At 46.0% G+C, this 18,455-nt stretch overlaps 1 protein-coding gene and 1 pseudogene across 1 annotated transcript; one reads left to right on the top strand and one right to left on the bottom strand.

Moving 5' to 3' along the window:
- Window positions 1–5: 5 nt before the first annotated feature.
- On the bottom strand, window positions 6–16,543 carry LOC144483797 (uncharacterized). Its single transcript, XM_078202336.1, has 4 exons — window positions 16,355–16,543; window positions 12,600–13,313; window positions 6,243–6,660; window positions 6–208 (listed from the first exon to the last, which is right to left on the bottom strand). The coding sequence occupies exons 1-4, from the start codon at window positions 16,541–16,543 to the stop codon at window positions 6–8; spliced, it is 1,524 nt and encodes a 507-aa protein (XP_078058462.1).
- On the top strand, window positions 545–750 carry LOC144483850 (U2 spliceosomal RNA; annotated as a pseudogene).
- Window positions 16,544–18,455: the final 1,912 nt, after the last annotated feature.

Below are 18,455 nucleotides of genomic sequence, written 5' to 3'. Positions count from 1 at the left end.
GGGACCTAGAGGGTCTTCACATCATTCACAAACCACACCCCATTGACACATTGGTAAAGCAGAATGCTCAGCTTGTGAGAATATGTCTTGCCAGCTGGATCATAATCATTTACTGAGACAGAGAGAGTTGACAACTCATCCTCTTGCTGAATCTCATCATATCGCATGCGATTGCGATGATTGTTTTTCAGCCGCTGGATCCTTTGACCTTTTGGGAAAAAGGTAACATACCACTGAATCTTCAGTTTGAAATGGCTGGTCAAGAATGATGTCTGAATAGATGTTTGATTCATCATCTGATATCCTGTGATGTCCCAGAGGTGGCTGAATGTTTGAATCGGCAACACTCTATATTAGAGCCGGCGGGAATCCTGGCTCCTCACTTTCACTTTCAGTTCCCGGTTCTGATGAGGTATTCAGTGGGCGGGAACAATAAAATCCACCCTCCCACACCGGAACCATCCACATAAAACCCTCAACAATAGAGTTAAAGAAACAAAATCTCCCGAGGGATATCACGTGTGTGTGCAACGTCAGATAGATGATCGCTTCTCGGCCTTTTGGCTAAGATCAAGTGTAGTATGGTCGGCAGCCCATGGTCGGCCGCGCTTGGTTGAGGTCATTAGGTTACACTGAAGCTTCATATGTTTCATATGAAGCAATTTTTTAAAGCGGCATCTCGGCCTTTTGGCTGGGATGCAAATGAGCTCAAGTCTTGGAGGAGGAACCTCCCCCTTCTCCAATCAGCTTGGCTCATGTAGATCAGGCCCAGGACAGGGTGGTTTGGTCGCCTGCCCTGTCTTGTCAGAGATTTGAACAGGCTGAGTGAGTGGGCGAGGATATGGCAAATGGAGTATAACGTTGATAAATGCGAGGTTATACACTTTGGAGGAAATAATAACAAATGGGATTACTATCTCAATGGAAACAAATCAAAACATGCTACCGTGCAAAGGGACCTGGGGGTCCTTGTGCATGAGACGCAAAAGCCCAGTCTGCATGTACAACAGGTGATCAAGAAGGTAAATGGGATGTTGGCCTATATCGCGAGGGGGATAGAATATAAAAGCAGGGATGTCTTGATGCACCTGTACAGGGCATTGGTGAGGCCGCAGCTGTATTGGTCCCCTTATATGAGGAAGGATATATTGGCATTGGAGGGAGTGCAGAGAAGGTTCACCAGGTTGATACCGGAGATGAGGGGTTTGGATTATGAGGAGAGGCTGAGGAGATTGGGTTTGTACTCGTTGGAGTTTAGAAGGATGAGGGGGTATCTTATGGAGACTTATAAGATAATGCGGGGGCTGGATAGGGTGGAGGCGGAGAGATTCTTTCCACTTAGTAAGGAAGTTAAAACGAGAGGACACAGCCTCAAAATAAAGGGGGGTCGGTTTAAGACAGAGTTGAGGAGGAACTTCTTCTCCCAGAGGGTGGTGAATCTCTGGAATTCTCTGCCCACTGAGGTGGTGGAGGCTACCTCGCTGAATATGTTTAAAGCGCGGATGGATGGATTCCTGATCGGTAAGGGAATTAAGGGTTATGGGGATCAGGCGGGTAAGTGGTACTGATCCACGTCAGATCAGCCATGATCTTATTGAATGGCGGGGCAGGCTCGAGGGGCTAGATGGCCTACTCCTGCTCCTATTTCTTATGTTCTTATGTTCTTATGTCAGCCTGGATCTGAAATGTCTCAACTTGTTGAGACTCTGAATTGGATTTGATTTGATTGAATTGGAAAAGTATTTTTTTAAAATCAGATAGAACTGAGTTTACCGAGCCAAAGAAGGAGGTGTTCAGAGCAGTGATCAGAATCTCCATCGGTGAAGTGGGTTTGGCAGGCAGCTCTCCCTCAACATCACTTCTCATGACCCTCTCCACTGACTCTGAATTCTCACATTGAGCGTCTGACATATTTCCTGAGTAACAGAAATCTCAGATCAAACACTGGGAAGAGTGAAGCGTTTATATTCTGTGTCAGACACAGACGCTGTCCCCTAGCCAATGACTCCATCCTTCTCCTCGTCAGTGCCTGGGGCTGAACCAGAGAACTCACAACCTTTTTTCCCATTTGACCCACAGATCAGCTTGCAATCCCCAAATGTCTGTCTCCTCTCTTCCACACTCATACAGTGCAGAAGAGGCCACTGAGCCTGCACTGACTCTCTGACAGAGCACCTTACCCAGGCCATCTCCCCCACCCGGGCATGGGGGGACCAGGACAGGTTGTTGATGATCTGAACACCTCGAAACTTGAAGCTCTCGAACCATCTCCACTTCATCACCTTTGATGTCGACAAGGGCATGTCCTCCATTATTCGCAATAAAGTGGGTGAACTTGCAGCGTGGATCAGTACCTGGGACTTCGATGTTGTGGCTATTTCAGAGACATGGATAGAGCAGGGGCAGGAATGGATGCTGCAGGTCCCGGGGTTCAAATGTTTTAGTCGAAGTAGGGAAGGAGGTAGAAGAGGGGGAGGGGTAGCATTATTGGTCAGAGATTGTATCACAGTGTCAGAGAGGAGGTTTGATGAGGACTTATCTGTTGAGGTAGTATGGGCGGAGATTAGAAATAGGAGAGGAGAGGTCACCCTGTTGGGAGTCTTTTATAGACCTCCTAAAAGTTCTAGAGAGGTTGAGGAAAGGATTGCGGAGTCAATCCTGCTTAGGAGTGAAAGTAATAGGGCAATTGTTATGGGGGATTTTAACTTGACTAATATTGACTGGAATTGTTATAGCTCTAGCTCGTTAGAGGGGTCAGTTTTTGTTCAAAGCGTGCAGGAAGGTTTTTTGACTCAGTATGTAGACAGGCCAACTAGAGGGGAGGCTATATTGGATCTGGTGCTGGGAAATGAGCCAGACCAGGTGCTAGACTTGGAAGTTGGTGTGCATTTTGGTGATAGTGACCACAATTCGGTTACGTTCACCTTAGTGATGGAAAGGGATAGGCATGAACCTCGGGCCAGTGGTTTTAGCTGGGGGAAGGGTAATTATGAGGCTATTAGGAGAGAATTAGGAAACATAGGTTGGACTAGGAGATTACAGGGACTGGGAACGTCCGACATGTGGAGTTTTTTCAAGGAGCAGCTACTGCGAGTCTGTGATAGGTATGTCCCTGTCAGGCAAGGAGGAATTGGTAGGGCTAGGGAACCGTGGTGCACCAAAAAAGTTTCTTTGTTGGTTAAAAAGAAAAAGGAGGCTTATGTTCGGATGAGACGTGAGCACTCGGGTAGTGCACTAGAAAGTTTTAGATTGGCTAAGAGGGAGTTGAAGAGCGAGCTTAGAAGGGCTAAAAGGGGACATGAGAAGACTTTGGCGGATAGGGTTAAAGAGAATCCTAAGGCGTTCTATAGGTATGTCAAGAACAGAAGGTTGGTTAGGGCAAGTTTAGGGCCAGTTATAGATGGCAGAGGGAAGTTATGTGTGGAACCGGAGGAGATTGGTGAAGCATTGAACCAATATTTCTCTTCGGTGTTCACGCAAGGGGACATGAATATAGCTGAGGAGGACACTGGGTTGCAAGGGAGTAGAATAGACAGTATTACAGTTGATAAGGAGGATGTGCAGGATATTCTGGAGGGTCTGAAAATAGATAAATCCCCTGGTCCGGATGGGATTTATCCAAGGATTCTCTGGGAGGCAAGAGAAGTGATTGCAGAGCCTCTGGCTCTGATCTTCAGGTCGTCGTTGGCCTCTGGTATAGTACCAGAAGATTGGAGGTTAGCGAATGTTGTCCCATTGTTTAAGAAGGGGAACAGAGACTTCCCCGGGAATTATAGACCGGTGAGTCTCACTTCTGTTGTCGGCAAGATGTTGGAAAAAATTATAAGGGATAGGATTTATAGTTATTTGGAGAGTAATGAATTGATAGGTGATAGTCAGCATGGTTTTGTGGCAGGTAGGTCGTGCCTTACTAACCTTATTGAGTTTTTTGAGAAAGTGACCAAGGAGGTGGATGGGGGCAAGGCAGTGGACGTGGTATATATGGATTTTAGTAAGGCGTTTGATAAGGTTCACCATGGTAGGCTTCTGCAGAAAATGCAGATGTATGGGATTGGGGGTGATCTAGGAAATTGGATCAGGAATTGGCTAGCGGATAGGAAACAGAGGGTGGTGGTTGATAGTAAATATTCATCATGGAGTGCGGTTACAAGTGGTGTACCTCAGGGATCTGTTTTGGGGCCACTGCTGTTTGTAATATTTATTAATGATCTGGATGAGGGTATAGTTGGGTGGATTAGCAAATTTGCTGATGACACCAAAGTCGGTGGTGTGGTAGACAGTGAGGAAGGGTGTCGTAGTTTGCAGGAAGACTTAGACAGGTTGCAAAGTTGGGCCGAGAGGTGGCGGATGGAGTTTAATGCGGAGAAGTGTGAGGTAATTCACTTTGGTAGGAATAACAGATGTGTTGAGTATAGGGCTAACGGGAGGACTTTGAATAGTGTGGAGGAGCAGAGGGATCTAGGTGTATGTGTGCATAGATCCCTGAAAGTTGGGAATCAAGTAGATAAGGTTGTTAAGAAGGCATATGGTGTCTTGGCGTTTATTGGTAGGGGGATTGAATTTAGGAGTCGTAGCGTTATGTTGCAACTGTACACAACTCTGGTGCGGCCGCACTTGGAGTACTGTGTGCAGTTCTGGTCCCCACATTACAGGAAGGATGTGGAGGCTTTGGAGAGGGTGCAGAGGAGGTTTACCAGGATGTTGCCTGGTATGGAGGGGAGATCCTATGAGGAGAGGCTGAGGGATTTGGGATTGTTTTCGCTGGAAAGGCGGCGGCTAAGAGGGGATCTTATTGAAACATATAAGATGATTAGAGGTTTAGATAGGGTGGATAGTGATAGCCTTTTTCCTCTGATGGAGAAATCCAGCACGAGGGGGCATGGCTTTAAATTGAGGGGGGGTAGTTATAGAACCGATGTCAGGGGTAGGTTCTTTACCCAGAGGGTGGTGAGGGATTGGAATGCCCTGCCAGCATCAGTAGTAAATGCGCCTAGTTTGGGGGCGTTTAAGAGATCCGTAGATAGGTTCATGGACGAAAAGAAATTGGTTTAGGTTGGAGGGTCACAGTTTTTTTTTTTTTTAACTGGTCGGTGCAACATCGTGGGCCGAAGGGCCTGTTCTGCGCTGTAATGTTCTATGTTCTATGTTCTATTACATTTCAGTCACCCATCAGACTTCTCTTTTCGAGGGAAAAGCAGCCTCAGACTTTCCTGAGGGTTAAAAGCTCTCAGCTCTGGGATTATTCTTGTCAATCTACGTTGCTCCATCTCCAGTGCCTCTCTTTCCTTCTTCTAAATGCAGATCACTAATTTTGACAGGGCTCCCAGTTTACTCTAACCCTGGTTCTAAACAAGTTGGCCATAACCTCCCTGCTTTTCAATTCTATGCCTCTGAAATGGAACCCTATATATGGGCCCCACACTTTAGGAAAGATGTGAACTCGCTGGGGTGTCAGCAGAGTGGATAACTGAGTGAATCCTTTCCCACACAAAGCAGGTGAATGGTCTCTCCCCAGTGTGGACTCACTGGTGAATCCACAGGTTTGATGAGCTTTAAAACCTCTGTGCAGTGAGAACAGCTGAACAGTCTCTCCTCTGTGAGACTGCACTGGTGGGACATCAGTTCTGCAGACCTTGTGAAGTCATAGAGCTTTCCAGCATGGAAACAGGTCCTTTGGCCCAACTTGTCCATGCAGCCCCTTTTTTTAAAAAGCCCTCAGCTAGTCCCAATTGCCCGCATTTATACCCATCGTACCCATGTAACTGTCTAAATGCTTTTTAAAAGACAAAATTGTACCCGCCTCTACTACTACCTCTGGCATCTTGTTCCAGACACTCACCACCCTCTGTGTGAAAACGTTGCCCCACTGGACCCTTTTGTATCTCTCCCCTCTCACCTTAAACCTATGCCCTCTAGTTTTAGACTCCCCTACCTTGATATTGACGATCTACCTTATCAATGTCCCTTATTATTTTATAGACCGCTATAAGTTCATCCCTCAGCCTTCTACGCTCCAGAGAAAAAAGTCCCAGTCTATCCAGCCTCTCCTTATAACTCAATCCATCCAGTCCCAGTAGCATCCTAGTAAATCTTTTCTGCACTCTTTCTAGTTTAATAATATATTTTCTATAATCGGGTGACCAGAACTGTGCACAGTCACTCCCCCATTCAAAGCATTGAAAGGGTCTCTACTTGGTGTGAGTGACTTTGGGTTTCAGCAAGCTGGATAACCGAGTTAATACCTTCCCACACAGAGCAGCTTAACGGTCTGTCCCCAGTGTGAATTCGCTGGTGTGTGCGCAGGGCGGACGACCGAGTGAATCCCTTCCCACACTGAGAGCAGGTGAACGGTTTCTCCCCAGTGTGAACTCGCTGGTGTCGCTGCAGCGTGGATAAATCAGTGAATCCCTTCCCACACTGAGAGCAGGTGAACGGTTTCTCCCCAGTGTGAACTCGCTGGTGTCTCTGCAGCGTGGATGACCTTTTAAACCTCACTGAACATTGTGAGCAGCTGAACGGTCTCTCCTCAGTGTGAATGCGCTCATGGTCTCGAAGAACTGCAGTACTTTTGAAGCCGCTCCCACAATCAGCACATTTAAAAGGTCTCTCATTGCTGTGAGTACCTTTGTGTTTCATGAGGCTGGATGAAGCAGTGAATCCCTTGCCACACATGGCGCAGGTGAATGGTTTCTCTCCAGTGTGAACTCGCTGATGTACCCGCAGGTTGGATGACCTTTTAAATCTCTTTGTGCAGTGAGAACAGCTGAACGGCCTCTCCTCAGTGTGAACACGTTGATGGGACACCAGTTCCCAAGAACTTTTGAAGTCACTCCCACAGTCAGAGCAGTTGAAGGGTTTCTCACTGGTGTGAGAGAGATTGTGACTCAGCAGGTGGGATGACCGAATGAATCCCTTCCCACACATGCTTCAGGTGAACGGCATCTCCCCGGTATGAACTTGCTGGTGTGTCAGCAAGTCAGATGACTGAATGAATCCCTTCCCACACACGCAACAGGTGAATGGTCTCTCCCCAGTATGAATGTGTCGATGAACTTCAAGCCGAGATGGGAACCTGAATCCCTTCCCACAGTCCCCACATTTCCACGGTGTCTCCATGGTGCGGGTGTCCTTGTGACTCTCCAGGTTTGGCTATCAGTTGAGGCCTCATCCACACACAGAACATGGGTACAGTCTCTCCCCACTGTGAATGCTGAGATGTTTTTTTCAGGCTGTGTAACTGGTTAAAGCTCTTTCCACACTCAGCGCACTGGAACACTGTCTGTAAATCCTCACCCTCTGATATCCTGTAAAAGGAGTTTACAAAAGTCATCAGTGTCAGTACAGGATAGAAATTCAGAACAGACAATTCCAGTTTCTATGGAACATTCTTTCCTCTCTCATTCCCCAAAAATCATAAATCTCCATTCCACACACTCTCCCTCCATTCTCACTCTGCTGTATCTAATATTCACCCTCCCAATTCTCCTGAAGGTGCTGATTGAGGCTGATTGACAGATCCATGCTCACTGCTTCCTGTCCTGGACACAAAAAGCTGAAAATCTTCAAGCTGCCAGCCATGTTAAAGCTTTACATTTGGACATAAATAAGCAGATTGATGATGTGTGTAATAGAACAGTACAGCACAGAACAGGCCCTTCGGCCCACAATGTTGTGCCGAGCTTTATCTGAAACCAAGATCAAGCTATCCCACTCCCTATCATCCTGGTGTGCTCCATGTGCCTATCCAATAACCGCTTAAATGTTCCTAAAGTGTCTGACTCCACTATCACTGCAGGCAGTCCATTCCACACCCCAACCACTCTCTGCGTAAAGAACCTACCTCTGATATCCTTCCTGTATCTCTCACCACGAACCCTATAGTTATGCCCCCTTGTAATAACTCCATCCACCCGAGGAAATAGTCTTTGCACGTTCACTCTATCTATCCCCTTCATCATTTTATAAACCTCTATTGAGTTTCCCCTCAGCCTCCTCCACTATAGAGAGAACATCCCTCGCTCCCTCAACCTTTCCTCATAAGACCTACCCTCCAAACCAGGCAGCATCCTGGTAAATCTCCTCTGCACTCTTTCCAGCGCTTCCACATCCTTCTTATAGTGAGGTGACCAGAACTGTACACAATATTCCAAATGTGGTCTCACCAAGGTCCTGTACAGTTGCAGCATAACCCCGTGGCTCTTAAACTCCAACCCCCTGTTCATAAAAGCTAACACACTATAGGCCGTCTTCACAGCTCTATCCACTTGAGTGGCAACATTTAGAGATCTGTGGATATGGACCCCAAGATCTCTCTGTTCCTCCACAGTCTTCAGAACCCTACTTTTGACCCTGTAATCCACATTTAAATTAGTCCTACCAAAATGAATCACCTCACATTTATCAGGGTTAAACTCTATTTGCCATTTTTCAGCCCAGCTTTGCATCCTATCTATGTCTCTTTGCAGCCTACAACAGCCCTCCACCTCATCCACTACTCCACCAATCTTGGTGTCATCAGCAAATTTGCTGATCCACCCTTCAGCCCCCTCCTCTAAGTCATTAATAAAAATCACAAAGAGCAGAGGACCAAGCACTGATCCCTGTGGCACTCCGCTAGCAACCTGCCTCCAATCCGAAAATTTTCCATCCACCACCACCCTCTGTCTTCGGTTAGACAACCAGTTACCTATCCAATCGGCCAACTTTCCCTCTATCCCACACCTCCTCACTTTCATCATAAGCCGACCATGGGGGACCTTATCAAACCCCTTACTAAAATCCATGTATATGACATCAACTGCCCTACCTTCATCAACACACTTAGTTACCTCCTCAAAAAATTCTATCAAATTTGTGAGGCACGACTTGCCCTTCACGAATCCGTGCTGACTATCCCGGATTAATGCGCATCTTTCTAAATGGTCATAAATCCCATCCCTAAGGACCTTTTCCATCAATTTACCAACCACCGAAGTAAGACTAACCGGTCTATAATTACCAGGGTCATTTCTATTCCCTTTCTTAAACAGAGGAACAACATTCGCCATTCTCCAGTCCTCTGGCACCATCCCCGTGGACAGCGAGGACCCAAAGATCAAAGCCAGCGGCTCTGCAATCTCATCCCTTGCCTCCCAAAGAATCCTAGGATATATTTCATCAGGCCCAGGGGACTTATCGACCTTTATTCAAAACTGCCAGTACATCCTCCCTCAGAACATCTATTTCCTCCAGCCTATTAGCCTGTAACACCTTCTGTTCCTCAAAAACATGGCCCCTCTCCTTGGTGAACACTGAAGAAAAGTATTCATTCATCACCTCGCCTATCTCTACTGACTCCATACACAAGTTCCCACTACTGTCCTTGACCGGCCCTAACCTCACCCTGGTCATTCTTTTATTCCTCACATAAGAGTAAAAAGCCTTGGGGTTTTCCTTGATCTGACCCGCCAAGGACTTCTCATGTCCCCTCCTAGCTCTCCTAAGCCCCTTTTTCAGCTCATTCCTTGCTAACTTGTAACCCTCAATCGAGCCATCTGAACCTTGTTTCCTCATCCCTACATAAGCTTCCCTCTTCCTTTTCACAAGACATTCCACCTCTTTCGTGAACCATGGTTCCCTCACTCGGCCATTTCCTCCCTGCCTGACAGGGACATACCTATCAAGGACACACAGTATTTGTTCCTTGAAAAAGTTCCACTTTTCATTAGTTCCTTTCCCTGACAGTTTCTGTTCCCAACTTATGCCCCCTAATTCTTGCCTAATCGCATCATAATTCTCTCTCCCCCAATTGTAAACCTTGCCCTGCCGTACAGTAATGCACTGTATTACCTGGTTAGAGAGACATGAAGAATGTGAGGAGGATTTTTATTGAGGCAGCGAGTGGTGACCTGGAAGTTAAAAATTGAACTCCAGAATGAGAAAAGAAATGGAAAGGGGGAGAAAAGAAAGTGTCGACCGATAATTGGTTCACATCAGTCATTCAATGTTGAGACATCTTGAACAGGAGCCGATTCATTCCCTCCAGTAAAGGTTAACAAGTCCTTTCAGCTTTTTTTATTCTGTCAGCATGGGAAGGGAACATCTGATAATTCCCACAGCATTTTAACCATTCTTAATGTGTTTACAATTCTAAAAGTTATAAACTTGTGTTCAAATTTACATTTCCAGCCTTTATAACATTTGTATTAATGAATCATTTATTATTTAATTGTCTCACAATTAATGCTGTCTATTTAACTAATCTGGCTGCTTTCCAATTGTGGGAACTTCAGGCCACAAAAAAGGTAGTTAGAGTCATAGAGGTTCACAGCATGGAAACAGGCCCTTCGGCCCAACTTGTCCATGCCGCCCAGTTTTAGTCCTAATTGCCCTGGAATATTACTCATGATCTGTGCTTCCAACCATTTTGAATGTGCATCTACAACAAGCAAACACATGTGATTCATGAAAGGCCCCCCAAGGGCCACATGTAGTCTGGACCACGGCCTATCAGGCCACTCCCGAGGATGAATTTGCAATGTACCCAGTGTGTTGGGGGGGAATGAACTCAGAAGAATCATTCAACACTCAAACCTGATTCAATCGACAAACAGTTTATTGAGTTACGCCAGCGGGGAGAAGCCACAGGGGCTGACCATGTGTAACTCCACCCAACAAAGAATATCATCAATTCTTATCCAGTTACTCAGCCCATCCCGGCTGGACATAATCCAATCAGAATGGTGATAGATTACATACATTACATATAGGTGCAATCAAATTAGTATCTGGGCATCATGGGGCTTTGTGAGCATCTCGTGAACAGATAGGTGCCCCCATCATGATGTTTTCCAGACCCCCTCATCTACCATCCTTGGGGTTTTCTTTGGACATAGACTCCCTTAGTTTGAAAAGGGGTGGATTAAAAGTTCTCAAATGGATGTCAGCACCCTTCCTTTGTTTTAATCTAATGACCACACGGTCTGGGAATCATTTCTATTTAATAATCTCTCCTTTTCAACTTATAATTCCCACAGCATTTTAACCATTCTTATGTCAGCAATAAATCTTTGGACCTGACAGGAAGTTTAATCCAACACAGGATTGGTCAGAATCATTTCACATGTCCCAAATTTTAAATAACCATTACAAATTAAAACTCTCATTCTCACATGTGTGAATTGTATCCGGATTAACATTCCTGCATGTTTAGTAAAATATCCTGGCATCATGTAAATATTGTTCCAGGTTCATAACTTTTGAAAAAAAAACTTTATCAATTACACTTACTTTAAAAAAAATCTGTTTGATTTAAATCACAGACAGAAAACCTCAAAGCTTGAAGCAACCCATAAATATCATCCACACACAAGCAGAGAAACTTAGCATGTGCTTTACAACAACAACCAGAATGAATTCCTTAAGCGTTCTTGTGGTTCTGTTTTTAAACTTTCAGAAATGCCTTTAATTAAAGATAAAGTTAATTCTCGAGGAAGATAAACCTTAACAAATGTCGCCCAAAACAATGATAAACACATCTACAAACATCCACATAAAACAAACGAAACACAGGTTCTCACAGCTTGTAAATTTCAAACAATGAATCAATTATAACAGAATATGTGGCTGTATGTAGCTGCCTCGGCCATGGTCAACCCCAACACTGCCTTCCTGAACTGCTACAATGCCTGAGGTGTAAGTACACCCACAGTACTGTGAGGGAGGGATTTCCAACTACACATTCCAGACTTTCACAAGACTGTAGGTAGTTCCAGATTGATATATTTCATTCAACCACTCCCAAGATGAGTTATTCCAATTCCTTTATTGTCCAGGACAATATATTCACAATATCTTTCAAACAGAAATTAAACATTCCCATTTGATTTCAGGTATTAACATATTCTGTTAGTTTGTTCTTTATTGTCGATGTCAGGCTGGGGTTGTTCCTCTTGGAGCAAAGGAGGTTGAGGGGAGATTTGATGGAGGTGGACAAGATTCTGACAGGTTTAGATAAGGTGGACAAAGAAAAGCTGTTCCCATGAGTTGATGGGACAAGGATGAGGGGGTCATAGGTTTAAGGTTTGGGTCAGAGATGCAGGGGGTGATGTGAGGAAGAATATTTTGATGCAGTGAATGGTAATGACCTGGAACTCGCTGCCTACGAGGATGGAGGAAGTGGAGACAATAAACAATTACAAAGGAAATTGGATGAGCATTTGGGAAGTTTCAAACAGAAATAGTGACTCTTAACTTCCTCACACCCTGTCACTCTGTGATCCGTGTGAAATTTGAAACCAGGTATTCGCAACAAGACTCAAAGAGCATCAGCCCACTGGAGGCAAAGTGGTGAGACCGGCCAGTCCAGCAGAAAGAAACCCTCCGACCCTCCCCATTGACCAACTGTGAGAATGAACAAAATGCAGTCCTGGATGTAATTGAGAGCAGAAACAATGACAGCAGAATCCAAACTCCTGGAATCACTCATGAACTTTTTGGTGTCTCAGCAGGTGGGATGAAACTTTGAATCCCTTCCCACACTGAGAGCAGGTGAACGGCCTCTCCCCAGTGTGAACTCGCTGGTGTGTCCCCAGGTTGGATAACCGAGTGAATCCCTTCCCACACTGAGAGCAGGTGAATGGTTTCTCCCCAGTGTGAACTCGCTGGTGTGTCTGCAGGTTGGATGACCGAGTGAATCCTTCCCCACACTGAGGGCAGATGAATGGCCTCTCTCCAGTGTGAACTCGCTGGTGTGCCTGCAGGTTGGATAACTGGCTGAACCCCTTCCCACACTGAGAGCAGATAAATGGTCTCTCCCCAGTGTGAACTCGCTGGTGTCTCCGCAGGGTGGATAAATCAGTGAATCCCTTCCCACACTGAGAGCAGGTGAATGGTCTCTCTCCAGTGTGAACTCGCTGGTGCGTCTGGAGGCTGGATAAATGAGTGAATCCCTTCTCACACTGAGAGCAGATGAACGGTTTCTCCCCAGTGTGAACTCGCTGGTGTGTCTGCAGGTTAGATAGCTGACTGAACCCCTTCTCACACTGAGAGCAAATGAACGGTCTCTCCCCAGTGTGAACACGCTGGTGCGTCTGCAGGTTAGATAACTGACTGAACCCCTTCTCACACTGAGAGCAGGTGAACGGTCTCTCCCCAGTGTGAACTCGCTGGTGTGCCTGCAGGCTGGATAACTGACTGAATCCCTCCCCACACTGAGAGCAGGTGAAGGGCCTCTCCCCAGTGTGAACTCGCTGGTGGGTCTGCAGGCTGGATAACTGACTGAATCCCTCCCCACACTGAGAGCAGGTGAACGGTCTCTCCCCAGTGTGAACTCGCTGGTGTGTCTGCAGCTGGGACAACCGAGTGAATCCCGCCCCACAGTGAGAGCAGGTAAATGGCCTCTCCCCAGTGTGGCTGCGTCGATGAGCTTCCAGCAGGGATGGGTATCTGTATCTCTTCCCACAGTCCCCACATTTCCATGGTTTCTCCATGGTGCAGGTGTCCTTGCCTCTCTCTTCAGTTGAAGACTCGTCCACACACAGAACAGTCCCCCCACCCCCGCTGTGAACAGTGTGATATTTATTCAGGCTGTGTAACTGGTTCAAGCTCAGTGCACTGGAACACTCTGACTCCAGTCTGGCAATGTGTTGGCGCTTTTCCAGTCACACTGATGTTTGAAATCTTTTCAAGTCATCAGACCAGACAACCATTTTTCCTAGATTCAAAGGCTGATGATATTCAGGTCCCAAGGAATATGACTCTGTCAGATCGAGATGTGACGTTTGAGATTTCAGCTTGTGATTCCTCTTTCGATACCCTGTAAAATGAGTTTACAGAAGTCATCAGTGACAGTGCAGGATAGAAATTCAGAACAGACAATTCAAGTTTCTATTGAACATTCCTTCCTCTCTGCAGACTCGAAACGTTGGCTCTATTCTCTCTCTATCTAGGGGATAGTGTGGGAAATGGTGCTGAGGTAGATCAGCCAATTCTCCATGAATGTTTGAGGCAGTTCGATGGGCTGAATGGCCAACTGCAGCTCCGAAATCTTATGATTTTTTGACTGCTGGACAGGAAGCAGTGAGCATGGATCTGTCAATCAGCCGCAATCAGCACCTTCAGGAGAATTGGGAGGGTGAATATTAGATACAGCAGAGTGAGAATGGAGGGAGAGTGTGTGGGATGGAGATTTGCAGCTTTTGGGGAACTAGAGAGGAAAGAATGTTCATTAAAATAATAGAATTCTTACATCTTATCAACCGTCCCTGAGCCTTCACAATGAATCCCTCTTCTCAAGACACTCTTATCTCTGACTTGTCTGTGCTGCTCGCAGTCTCACAAAGCAGCTGTCTTTGCGCTGATATGAGAGGCCCTGCGAGGCAAGTTTAATGCTCCATGGCTGTGTGTTTACCATTCCCTCCCTTCATCTGAGCAGGAATATACTTCTCCTGGACTCTTGATATCACACTTCGCATTGGCCAGTCATTCCTTTCTCTTCAAACAGACTCACATAATCAACATCTGCTAGATCCTGCCTAATGCCCACAACATTGGCCCTGCTCCAGTTTAGGGCCTTAACCTGTGGATCACTCCTATCTTTTTCCAGAACTATTTAAAAACTAATAGTGTTCTGGTCACTGGACACAAAGTGCTCTCCGACTGACACTTCATTCACTTGCCCTACTTCATTTCTTAAGAGTCTTATAGAAAGTGAGTCCAGCAATTAAAAATGAAAAATAAGGAGCTGGGAAATTAATTGAACAAGTATTTTGCCTCGGTCTTCACAATAGAGGATACAGTTAAAACTCAGAAACAGCTGGAAATCAGAAAACAGAAGTGTGGGATGAACTCTGAAAAAGCACAATTACCAGGGAAGTGGTCCTCAGCAAACTGTTGGAGCTGTGGGCTGATGAGTCCTCGGGTCCTGCTGGGCTCCATTCTCGGGTCTTAACAGAGTGAGATCGTTGATGTGTTGTTTAATTTTCTAAAATTCCCCATTGGGAATTGGATAAATGGAATCAGTGGATGTGCTGTACTTAGATTTCCAGAAGACATTTGATGAGGTGAAACATTAAAGATTATTGCAGCAAATAAAAATTCATGCTGTGGGGATAACATATTGGCGTGGATAGAAAATTGGCTAACAGCAAACAGTGGGCAGAAATGGATCATTTTCTGGTTTGAGAGAGAGAAACCTGGGCCAACCTTTCCAGAGTCTGCAGCCTCCCTGGATTCATTTCCTTTCCCTTCAGTTGCTGCAAGTCCCCAATTTCCCCCAGAATGAGAAAAGAAATGGAAAGGGGGAGAAAAGAAAGTGTTTTACTCACAGATGTTGCACAGAGGAAGTTTCAGTCTGTCTGAAGCTCAATCTTCATTCACACAAAACCCGCGTTCTGATTGGCTGGAGGACCAGAGTCCTTCCGGTCCTCCAATTCTTCCCATTGGTCAACCCCTCAGCATGAAGGTCAGGGGGTGGGATCTCCGCCACGCGGACACGGGAGACCCGCCCCCACCCATTGTTCCCCTCCCCCTGCACCTCCTCGAGCCAAGGTTTCCAGGCAACCGGCTGACGGCTCCGGCCAGAGCGAGAAGCCGCTCGGTGATCTCCCCCTCCCCCCGGCCCGGGACTGCGCATGTCCAAGGGAGAGGGGAAGCTGCGCATGTGCGGGGGTGCTCCCGCTGACCTGCATGCTGAAGGGTTCACCAATGAACTATTCCTTTCTTAACTTATCTTCGAACATTCAAAAACCATTGAAACTGCCTTTTTACTCAACACTTGCTAAAATACTGATTAAAAAACACAAAACTCACAGCTTGGACTCAAATACTACCCAGTGCAAGGAACTCGTCTACTTTCTCAGAAGGCTAAGGAAATTTGGCATGTCAGCTGCGACTCTCGCCAACTTTTACAGATGCACCATATCACAGCTTGGTACGGCTCCTGCTCTGCCCAAGACCGCAAGGAACTACCAAAGGTAGTGAATGTAGCCCAATACATCACGCAAACCAGCCTCCCATCCATTGACTCTGTCTACACTTCCCGCTGCCTCGGCAAAGCAGCCAGCATAATTAAGCACCCCACGCACCCTGGACATTCTCTCTTCCCCTTTCTTCCATTGGGAAAAAGATACAAAAGTCTGAGGTCACGTACCGACCGACTCAAGAACAGATTTTTCCCTGCTGCTGTCAGACTTTTGAATGGACTTCCCTTGCCTTAAGTTGATCTTTCTCTACACCCAAGCTATCACTGTAACACTACATTCTGCACTCTCTCATTTCCTTCTCTATGAATGTTTTGTTTTGTCTGTTTAGCGCACAAGAAACAAAACTTTTCACTGTATGTTAATACATGTGACGATAGTAAATCAAATCAAACCAAAAAGGCAAATTGATCAGGCTCCCTGCCGATAGGCTTTTGTTCCAATATTTCTGAGTCCCAGACTTGGGGACCTTTCTTTGTGCTTTGGTTATTCCTGCAGGTCAACACTGGCAAATCTCCTTTATCTTCTTCTGCTCGGGGTCTCGCTGGCTGAGATGTGCTTTCAGTCACATATTCACAGAACATGCACTGTTACACATTAATGATCTGGAAGATGGAATGAGGGCATAATTGCTAAATTTATTTTGATTTGATTTTGTTTTGATTTGATTTATTATTGTCACATGTATTAGCATACAGTGAAAAGTACTGTTTCTTGTGCGCTATACGCACAAAGCATACCGTACACAGAGAAAGAAATGAGAGAGTGCAGAATGTAGTGTTACAGTCATAGCTAGGGTATAGAGAAAGAGCAACTTAATGCAAGGTTAGTCCATTCAAAAGTCTGATGGCAGCAGGGAAGAAGCTGTTCTTGAGTCGGTTGGTACGTGACCTCAGGCTTTTGCATCATTTTCCCAATGGAAGAAGGTGGAAGAGAGAATGTCCGGGGTGCGTGGGGTCCTTAATTATGCTGGCTGCTTTGCCGAGGCAGCGGGAAGTGTAGACAGAGTCAATGGATGGGAGGTTGGTTTGCATGATGGATTGGGCTACACTACGACCTTTTGTAGTTCCTTGTGACCTTGGGCAGAGCAGGAGCCATATCAAGCTGTGATACAACCAGAAAGAATGCTTTCTGTGGTGCATCTGTAAAAATTGGTGAGAGTCATAGCTGACATGCCAAATTTCCTCAGTCTTCTGAGAAAGTAGAGGCATTTGTGGGCTTTCTTAACTATAGTGTCAGCATGGGGGGGACCAGGGCAGATTGTTGGTGATCTGGACACCTGAAAGGTCTTGACCCTTTCTAAATTTGCGGATGATACAAAGATATGTAGAGGGACTGGTAGTGTTGAGGAAGTTGGGAGGCTGCAGAATGACTTGGACAGGCTAGGCAAATGGGCAAAGAAGTGCTAGATGGAATATAATGTGGGGAAGTGTGAGGTTATGCACTTTGGTCAGAAGAATAGAGGCGTAGACTATTTTCCAAATGGTGAAAGGTTTCGGAAATCTCAAGCACAAAGGGACTTGGGAGTCCTGGTTCTGGACTCTCTTAAGGTTAACATGCAGGTTCAGTTGGCAGTTACGAAGGCAAATTCAATGCTAGCATTCACTTCTAGAGGGCTAGAATACAAGAGCAATGATGTACTGCTGAGGCGGTATCAGGCTCTGGTCAGACCCCATTTGGAATATTGTGAGCAGTTTTGGGCCCCATCCTAAGGAAGGATGTGCTGGCCTTAGAGGGGGTCCAGAGGAGGTTCACAGGAATGATCCCAGGAATGAAGGGTTTGTCATATGAGGAGCAGTTGAGGAGTCTGGGTCTATCGTCGATGGAGTTCAGAAGGATGAGAGGGGATCTAATTGAAACTTACAGAATACTGAGAGACCGAGATAGAATGGACGTGGAGAGGATGTTTCCACTAGTGGGACACCTCAGAGTGAAGGGACGCTCCTTTAAAACTGAGATGAGGTGGAATTTCTCGAGAGGAGGGTGGCAAATGTGAAACTCATTGCCACAAAGGGCTGTGGAGGCCAGGTCATTAAGTGTCTTTAAGACAGAGATGGATAGGTTCTTGATCAATAAGGGGATCAAAGGTTATGGGGGGAAGGCAGGAGAATGGGGATGAGAATCATATCAGCCATGATTGAATGGCAGAGCAGACTCGATGGGCCAAATGGCCTAATTCTGCCCTGATATCTTATGGTCATATGGATCACTGTCTTTTAGTCACAAAGGCTGAGGGAGTCATGCCTCTCTCAGGGGGTGGCATTTCTCTCAGGAGCACAACACACAAGGGTCTATGTTCACTCAATGTCTGTTCGAGGCAGAGCGACTGCCCCCAATCAATGAGCTCCTGTGTCCATTCCTCAGTGCAGAGTTCCTTCAGCCTGATCCTCCCACAGTACTCAGCCTGATACAGAGTTAGCTCTTCTAACCATCAGCCTTTGCTGTTGTCTTCATTCGCTTTATGGTTATGCATCAGGTTATACTCTCTTTAGATCA

This window comes from Mustelus asterias, unplaced genomic scaffold, assembly GCF_964213995.1.
Source record: "Mustelus asterias unplaced genomic scaffold, sMusAst1.hap1.1 HAP1_SCAFFOLD_79, whole genome shotgun sequence".
NCBI lineage: Eukaryota > Metazoa > Chordata > Chondrichthyes > Carcharhiniformes > Triakidae > Mustelus > Mustelus asterias.
Note: the sequence above shows the minus strand (reverse complement) of the source record. Positions and strands in the feature narration are given on the sequence as shown.